The sequence below is a fragment of the Mandrillus leucophaeus genome, unplaced genomic scaffold (genome assembly GCF_000951045.1).
Source record: "Mandrillus leucophaeus isolate KB7577 unplaced genomic scaffold, Mleu.le_1.0 Scaffold370, whole genome shotgun sequence".
Lineage (NCBI taxonomy): Eukaryota > Metazoa > Chordata > Mammalia > Primates > Cercopithecidae > Mandrillus > Mandrillus leucophaeus.
In genome coordinates, this window is record NW_012103921.1 from 1,135,592 (window position 1) to 1,144,813 (window position 9,222).

The 9,222-nt window shown below is 54.6% G+C and overlaps 1 protein-coding gene across 1 annotated transcript in view; it reads left to right on the forward strand.

The window, feature by feature from the left end:
* The window catches only part of ECE1 (endothelin converting enzyme 1), a 103,328-nt gene extending 97,429 nt beyond the window's left edge, over positions 1-5,899 (forward strand). Inside the window, exons 18-20 of the mRNA XM_011990135.1 lie at positions 952-1,047; positions 2,963-3,663; positions 3,706-5,899. Coding sequence (XP_011845525.1) covers positions 952-1,047; positions 2,963-3,139 — 273 coding nt within the window. The 3' untranslated portion in view covers positions 3,140-3,663; positions 3,706-5,899. The remainder of the gene's footprint in view (positions 1-951; positions 1,048-2,962; positions 3,664-3,705) is intronic.
* The last annotated feature ends 3,323 nt before the right edge of the window (positions 5,900-9,222 follow it).

Sequence of the window (9,222 nt, forward strand, 5' to 3'; positions counted from 1 at the left end):
GCGGGGGCATGATCTCAGCTCATTGCAACCTCCGCCTTCCGGGTTCAGGTGATTCTCCTGCCTCAGCCTTCCGAGTAGCTGGGATTACAGGCATGCGCCACCGCGCCTCGGCTAATTTTTGTATTTTTAGTAGAGATGGGATTTCACCATGTTGCCCAGGCTGGTCTCAAACTCCAGACCTCAAGTGATCACCCGCCTCGGCCTCCCAAAGTGCTGGGATTACAGGTGTGAGCCACCGCGCCCGGCCATGTGGCTGACCTTACTGCTGTAGTAGCAGAATTGAGTCATTGCAATGGCGACCCTTAGCCCACAAATCCCAACGTACTCACTCTCTGGCCGTCCACAGAGAAGGGTTGCCAGCACCTGCTTCCTAAGGTTCACTGAAGTTACTTTGCCAGGAAGGGAATGGAATTGGATCAGCCTGAGTCAGAAGACTGATGAGAAAGCTGTTGTGAGGTTGTCCAGCCAGGAGACAGGGTAGAGCACTGGGAAGCGGGAGCAGAGCAGTGGTCAGTGTTTGATCTGAGAGAAAGAGAAGAATTGAAGAAGCATTCTGGGTTTGGGGCCTGAGATGATGGACGGTGGTACCTTTGACCATGATGGGGAAGGTGTGTGTGTGTGTGCGCGCGCGTGCTGCCATTCTGTTTGTACCATGTTAAGTTTGAGATGCATCTTGACTGTCCAGCTGGCACAGTTAAATATACACATCAGGGAAGAGGCTGGAGCAGAAGGCGTAAATGTGAGAGCCATCAGTGCGTAGAAGGTATTTTAAGCCATAGGGCTAAATGAGTGCACATCAAGAAGAGGGCTCCCCTAGGCTGAGCCCAGGCCCAGATCCCCGGAAACTAGTACCTGCCCTGACATGGGGGAGCTCCCTGAGACCTCCATACCAGTCCCTTCCTTCACCACCTGCCATGGGAACCCCTGAGCTTTGGTTTTCTCTCCTCCCAGGCTTACCAGAACTGGGTGAAGAAGAACGGGGCTGAGCAGACGCTGCCCACCCTGGGCCTCACCAATAACCAGCTCTTCTTCCTGGGCTTTGCACAGGTGAGTCCATTAGGAAAACATGCCACACATGGTACATTCTGCCATCTTGATGTTTCAAGATCCCAGAGAGCCGAAAGGCAAGTTCCCCACAGATTGAGGACTTCCCAAGTCACTGGACCGTGCACAGCACATGTGCCCTGTCATTAGAGAGATGCACAGAAGGGCCAAAAGTACCAGTGAAGGGATTCCTGGATCTGGTCAATGAGAGGACGAGCTGATCACTCAGGACCCTTCTGGTTCTAGGGTTCTTGAGATTTCTTAAACATAAGATGCCCAGCCAGGCACAGCAGCCCACGCCTGTAATCGCAGCACTTTGGGCAGCCGAGGCAATCGGATCACCTGAGGTCAGGAGTTTGAGACCAGCCTGGTCAACATAGTGAAACCCTGTCTCTATGAAAAAATACCAAAAAGCCAGACGTGGCGGTGGCTGCCTGTAGTCCCAGCTACTCAGGAGGCTGAGGCATGAGAATCACTTGAACCCGGGAGGCAGAGGTTGCAGTGAACTAAGTTCATGCCACTGCACTCCAGCCTGGGCAGATGTGTATAAGAGACAGGACGTTAAGAGCCCAGCACGGGACAGGTGCGGTGGCCCACGCCTGTAATCGCAGCACTTTGGGCAGCCGAGGCAATCGGATCACCTGAGGTCAGGAGTTTGAGACCAGCCTGGTCAACATAGTGAAACCCTGTCTCTATGAAAAAATACCAAAAAGCCAGACGTGGCGGTGGCTGCCTGTAGTCCCAGCTACTCAGGAGGCTGAGGCATGAGAATCACTTGAACCCGGGAGGCAGAGGTTGCAGTGAACTAAGTTCATGCCACTGCACTCCAGCCTGGGCAACATAGCAAGATTCTGTCTCAAAAAAAAAAAAAAAAAAAAATGCCCCAGATCATGCCTTCACTCGGCATTCATCTGGTAGCCTTCTGCTGGCACTCAGCTACCAGGCCATTAGACAATTTGTTCTGCCCAGGAAACGAGAGATCTGGACTAAATCCAAGCTTTTCCAACTGGCGTTCGGACACAGTCCTTTGTTCAGATGGAATCGAATGCGGGTGCGTCAGACAGATGCTGCGCTGGCTGAAGGAGAACAGTTTGGAGACAACTGCGTTAGAGGCTGCTGGCATGGGGAGTGGCACACACCAGCCCTACACCAGCCCACTTTCTCTTCCTGACCCACTCAGGGGGTCCTCCTGACTCCCTGGGATCTCAGGATCAGTTCGGGGGCTCATCCCCCAGTGTTGTTTTTCTGAATTTTGTGTTTTTGGAGCCGGAGTCTCCCTCGGTCGCCCAGCCTGGAGTGTGATGGCATGATCTCAGCTCACTGTAACGTCAACCTCCCGGGTTCAAGTGATTCTCCTGCCTCATCCTCCCGTGTAGCTGGGATTATAGGACGCACCACCACACCCAGCTAATTTTTGTATTTCTAGCACAGCCAGGGTTTCACCATGTTTGCCAGGCTGGTCTCAAATTCCTGGCCTCAAACGATTCACCGCCCCTTGGCCTCTCAAAGTGCTGGGATTATAGGCAGGAGCCACCACACCCAGCCTTATTTTGTTTTTTGAGACAGGATCTCACTCTGTCACCCAGGCTGGAATGCAGTGGCACCATCTCAGCTCACTGCGGCCTTGACTTCCCCAGCTCCAGTGATCCTCCTGCCTCAGCCTCCCAGGAGCTGGGACCGTAGTGCACACCACCACGCCTGGTTAATTTTTTTTTTTTGTAGAGATGGGGTCTTGCCATGTTGCTCAAGCTGGTCATGAACTCCTGGGCTCAAGCAGCCCTCCCATCTTGGCTCCCAGAGTGCTGGGATTACAGGTGTGAGCCACTGCACCTGGCCTCCCCTGCTGTTGTAATGGGGACAGTCTGGCAGCCCCAGGGCCCCGCAGTGACCCTGGCCTCTCTCTCTTGTCCCTTCAAAGGTCTGGTGCTCCGTCCGCACACCTGAGAGCTCCCACGAAGGCCTCATCACCGACCCCCACAGCCCCTCTCGCTTCCGGGTCATCGGCTCCCTCTCCAATTCCAAGGAGTTCTCAGAACACTTCCACTGCTCACCTGGCTCGCCCATGAACCCGCCTCACAAATGCGAAGTCTGGTAAGGACGAAGCGGAGAGAGCCAAGACGGAGGGGAAGGGGCTGAGGACAAGCCCCCCGTCCAGCCTCCAGGGCATTGCTCAGCCCGCTTGGCCACCCGGGGCCCTGCTTCCCCACACTGAAGGGTTTTCAGCTGGAACCGAGCCCATGGTGTCGGCTCTCAACAGAACCCACCATCTGACCCCTGTGAAGAGCCGGACATCCAGGCACACACGTGCACCACCTTCAGCGGGCATTCGGGTGTCGGGCGGGTGGCTCATCAGGCCTGGGCCCCATGCTGACAAGCGCTAGATACGCCACAAATACCACTGTGTCAAATGCTTTCAAGATATATTTTTGGGGAAACTATTTTTTAAACATTGTGGAATACACTGGAAATCTTCAGGGAAAAACGCATTTAAACACTTTTTTTTTTTAAGGAAAGAATTGGTATATTTATTATGTTCTGTTTTTCTAAATAACCTGTGGACAAGGGAAGCCCCACCGATTTACCCCCTTTCTTCCCCACTCCCTGTGGGGCTGGGCTGAGGCAGGGATCCCTCTTCTCCACTCCCTGTGGGGCTGGGCTGAGGCAGGGATCCCTGGGCCACAGAGCAAGTCTCCAAATCAGACAGCTGCCTTGGCTCTTGGGATGTGTGATTTCAGCTCCTGTCACCTCGTGCAGAGGCATGGAGACCAGTAGAGGTGTGGAGGCCAGGCAGAGGGAGGAGCCGGCTCTGGGAGGTCCCAGCTCATGGGCACTGCCCCTTCAGCTAGCCTGCCTCTGTCCCCTGAGTCCAACAGTGGGAGCCCTAGCAGGGAAGTTCTGATCCCCAAAGCCACAGCAGGGGACTGATGGCTACGGCAGAATGAGGTCAGGTCAGGACCCTCAAACATCATCTGGACGTACCAAGCACCCTGAAGCCAGACTGCAGGAGCCCTGCAGGGTGAGACTCTATCGGAGATACACTGCTGGCCACAGGTGTCCCCTCTCGGTCCCACCTTTTCAGGCTGTCCCATGTCTATCTCAGGGGCCCATTTCCTCTCTGCAGCAGTCCCCCATCCCAGCCACACCAGGGTCTGTCTGGCCAACCTCTTCCCCAGGGAAAGGAGAAAAGAGAAAATAGGCCGGGTACGGTGGCTCACTCCTGTAATCCCAGCACTTTGGGAGGTCAAGGTGGGCGGATCACCTGAGGTCAGGAGTTCGAGACCAGCCTGGCCAATGTGGTGAAACCCCATCTCTACTAAAAAAAATACAAAAATAAGCCGGGTGTGGTGACGGGCACCTGTAATCCCAGTTGCTCGGGAGGCTGAGGCAAGAGAATCGCTTGAACTCAGGAGGCAGAGGTTGCAGTGAGCTGAGATTGCGCCACTGCACTCCAGCCTGGGTGACAGAGGGAGACTCCGTCTCAAAAAAAAAAAGAAAAGAGAAAACAGCTCGCACCTCCCGCAGGACCCAAATCCTCTCCCTCTCTAAGCACCGTCATCCACCACATGGCTGGGCCTGGCTCCCAGGACCAGTCCAGTCCTCTAGTGCCTTATCTGAGGCTGCAGCCACCAGTCTCCACCCCAAGTAGACAGCCCCTGCCCCTAGATGCTCCTTGGCCTCCTCAGTGCAGCCCCCAGGTGTCCTGATGGAAGCACAGGCTGTAGCCCCGTTTCCCCGGTGCCTGCAGGGCTAACCCCCACGGCAGCCCAGGAGCTCTGGCCTGCAGGTCCGCGGCGTGGGGCGTCGGAAGACTGCAGAACTGCTGGACTTACCCTGGGTAGCTGTCCATTGTTGGCCCCTGGGTTGAATCAAGATAGTACTTGTAGCTAGATGGATGGACTCGCCTTTGAGGGATGCTTTTAGCCAGGGGACACTGTGAGAGGAAGGTTCCTCAACCCAGTCTGGCCGGTGGTGTCTGTCCCTTGCCTGAGACCACAGCTTCTCCAATAGCAGATTCACAGGCTCCACCAAGTCGAAGCATCTGGAGCGGTCTCTGCCGTCCAGTGGGGAAGCCAGGCCCCAAGACAGAGGCGGGGGCAGCACGTGCCCTCCACAGCCACCGCTTTTCCACCTCAGCAGCCCAGGCCTCCTGACCCAGCCCTGCCCGGACAGTGGGCTGCCCTCACCTGGGAAGCTGGAATCCTCCTGCCTGAGAGGAAGCAGACAGCACAGGGACACGCCTGCCACCTCGGGGTCAGCCTCCGAGCTGGTGCAGGGTGTCGAGAGTGGATTCCAGAGGGAGGCCCTGGTCCCAGCACGCAGCAATCCTGGTAGCTCTGCAGAGGAGACAGGAACCCGAGAAAGAGCTGGGGTAGGAGGCGGCCGTAGTCCCCTTGCCACATAGAGGTGGGCTTCTCCCAGCCATGGTGTCCCCTCTGCCTTCCCTCCCCTGATCCTCCTGCCTTCCACGTGGAGATGGTCCTGCAGTGTCAGCACCAGCACCATGGGCTTGGACCCCCTGGACTGAGGCAGGTGTCCTAGGGCTGGGGGTGCAGCCCGAGGGAATGGAGACCACACTCCTGGCTCAGGTCTGCCGGGGCCGGCGGTGGGTTGGGGAAGAAGAGGGCTCAGGCCCAACAGGGGTGGAAGCCCCTGCCACTGCTAGTACCCCCTCCAAAGCTTTAAGGAAGATGAAGTGAGACCCCTCCCCTTAGGCCTGGGGAGCCATAGGGCTGGCTTCTCTGTGGGTGCGTGGACATGGAGTTGGGAGCTGGGAATCTATTTTTTGTATTATGTTTTGTGCTACTGTAGTTTTGGTGTGGCACTATTGTAATGGAAATAAAGTACTTGTAAGGAGGGCCATGTGTCTGGGTGTCTGTCCTCCCAGGGTGCTGTGTGTCCTGAGGCCGGCACAGGGCTGCCCATCCTAGTTTCTCCAGAGCTGGGCGCACTTGCCCCTGAGAGCAGGGACCTTGGACCCTGACAAATGCCAGAAGGTTGGTCAGTACCTGTGCCCCCAGCCACCCTTCCTTCACCTACAATTGTGTGAGCACCCCCTGCTGGTGAGAATGATGCACATCACCACCTGGGTCCAAGAGGCCCTCCTGGTAAAAATAATTTTTCTGTTATCTTCGAGCAAGGGAGTTGCCAGGTCTCATATGCTTGGGCAGGGCAGGCAGTAGGGAAAATCAAAGAAAGGTTCAAGGAGGGCCGGGTGCGGTGACTCTTGCTTGCAATCCCAGTACTTTGGGAGGCCAAGGCAGGTGGATCACTTGAGGTCAGGAGTTTGAGACCAGACTGACCAACGTGGTGAAACCCCAGCTCTACTAAAAATACAAAAATTAGCCAGGTGTGATGGTGCACACCTGTAATCGTAGCTACTCGGGAGGTTGAGGTGAGAGAATCGCTTGAACCTGGGAGGCGGAGGTTGCAGTGAGCTGAGATCACACCACTGTACTCCAGCCTGGGCAGCAGAGCGAGACTCCATCTCAAAAAAAAAGAAAAAGGAAAAGCCGGGCATAGTGGCTCACGCCTGTAATCCCAGCACTTTGGGAGGCTGAGACGGGTGGATCACTTGAGGTCGGGAGTTCGAGACCAGCCTGGTGACCATGGGGAAACCCCGTCTCTACTAAAAATACAAAAATTAGCTGGGCACAGCGGTGCATGCCTGTAGTCCCAGCTACTCAGGAGGCTGAGGCAGGAGGATCACTTGAACCTGGAAGGCAGAGGTTGCAATGAGCCAAGATTGTGCCACTGCACTCCAGCCTGGGCGACAGAGCAAGACTCTGTCTCAAAAAAAAAGGAAAGAAAAGTTCAAAGAAGAGTCTCTGATGGTCACTATACCTCCTGGGGTTTGCATATGTTCTTCACTCTGCCTGGAATGTTCTTGCCTGATAAACTACCCATCCTTGAAACCCCAGCTCAGCATCTCCTCCTCTAGGAAGCCCTTCCTAACCTCCCAGTCAGTATCAGGAAACTCACACAGGCTTCTATCAGAGTGTATGAGTTTGCTAGGGCCACCCTAACAAAGTACCACAAACTTGGGAGCTTGCATAGCTCCCAGTTCTGGAGGCTCAAAGTCCAAGATCGAGGTGTTGGCGGCATTGACTCCTGAGGGCTGTGAGGAAGACTCGGTTCCAGGCTCTCCTAGCTTCTGGCAACTGTTGGTGCTCCTTGGCTTGTAGAAGCATCACCCGGACCTCTGCCTTCGTCTTCATATGGTGTTCTCCCTGCAGGCGTGCCTGTCTCTGTCCAAATTTCCCCCTTTTATGAAGACACCAGTCATATTAGTTTAGGGCCAACCTCATTTTAGCTAATTACATCAGCAGTGACCCTATTTTCAATTTTTTTCTTTTTTTTTCTGAAACAGAGTTTCGTTCTCATTGCCCAGGCTGGAGTGCAATGACGTGATCTCGACTCACCACAGCCTCCACCTCCTGGGTTCAAGCGATTCTCCTGCCTCAGCCTCTCGAGTAGCTGGGATTACAGGCACACGATGCTACCATGCCCGGCTAATTTTTTGTATTTTTAGTAGAGATGGTGTTTCTCCATGTTGGTCAGGTTGGTCTCAAACTCCCAACCTCAGGTGATCCGCCCACCTCGGCCTCCCAAAGTGCTGGGATTACAGGGGTGAGCCACAGCAGCTGGCCTTTTTTTTTTTTTGAGACAGAATCTTGCTCTGTTGCCCAGGCTGGAGTGCAGTGGCGCGATCTCGGCTCGCTGAAAGCTCTGCCTCCTGGGTTCACGCCATTCTCCTGCCTCAGCCTCCCATGTAGCTGGGACTACAGGCACCTGCCACCACGCCCAGCTAGTTTTTTGTATTTTTAGTAGAGACGAGGTTTCACCGTGTTAGCCAGGATGGTCTCGATCTGACCTTGTGATCCACCCGCCTCGGACTCCCAAATTGCTGGGATTACAGGTGTGAGCCACCACGCCTGGCCTTTTTTTTTTTTTCTTTAGATGGAGTCTCACTCTGTTCTCAAGTGATCCACCTGCCTCCGGCCCCTATTTTCAAATAAGGTCACATTCTGGGGTGCTGGGGTTTAGGACTTCAAGACATGAATTTGGAGGGGGAAGACAATTCAATCCATGACACAGAGGTCCCAATTCTCTGGGCTATGGAGGTGCCAGCACCATTTCCAGCGGCCCAGTGCCTGGCTGGGGGCCAGGCACATAGCAGGGCTCAGTGACTTGGCTACATGGACAGGGGGATCAAAGGATGCTGGAGGGCAGATAGCCATAAGCAACATATGACTGAACTGACTGAAGGGACCACCCCACAATACACCAGTGCCAGGGACAGGACAACCTGGTGGGCTAGGGTGACCAGAGAAGAATTCCTAGACAGGAGAAATTCCAGGTGAGCCTTGACCCAGGATTTACATCCCATGGTAGACAGAGTGATGGCCTGCACAGGCACCCGTGCCAGGGACAAAACTCACCCGGACTCTGCTCCTGCCTTGCTTTAAAAGGAGGGAGTAGATCGGGCGCAGTGGCTCACGCCTGTAATCCCAGCCCTTTGGGAGGCTGAGGCGGGCGGATCACGAGATCAGGAGATCGAGACCATCCTGGCTAACACAGTGAAACCGCGTCTCTACTAAAAATACAAAAAATTAGCCAGGCGTGGTGGCGGGTGCCTGTAGTCCCAGCTACTTGGGAGGCTGAGCAGGAGAATGGCGTGAATCCGGGAGTGAACTGAGATCGCGCCATTGCACTCCAGCCTGGTAACAGAGCAAGACTGCATCTCAAAAAAGAAAGAGTAGCCAAGCAAGACATTTTTGAGAAAATAGAACAATGAAGTAGCTGGCCCGATCAAAATGTTATAAAGTGATAGTAAATTACATATATGGTATTGGTGTGGGAATAGAGAAATTGAACGCTTAGAATGGATTAGACAGCAAGCAATACTTCTGTGTCTATGTGGGAATTGGTATAGGATAAAGGGGGCACTTGTGCAGTGGCACACGCCTGTAATCCTAGCACTTTGGGAGCCCGAGGCAGGAGGACCGCTTGAGCTCAGGAGTTCGAGACCATCCTGGGCAACACGGCAAGACACTTGTCTTTACTAAAAATACAAAAATTAGCCTGGTGTGGCCGGGCGCGGTGGCTCAAGCCTGTAATCCCAGCACTTTGGGAGGCCGAGACGGGCGGATCACGAGGTCAGGAGATCGAGACCATCCT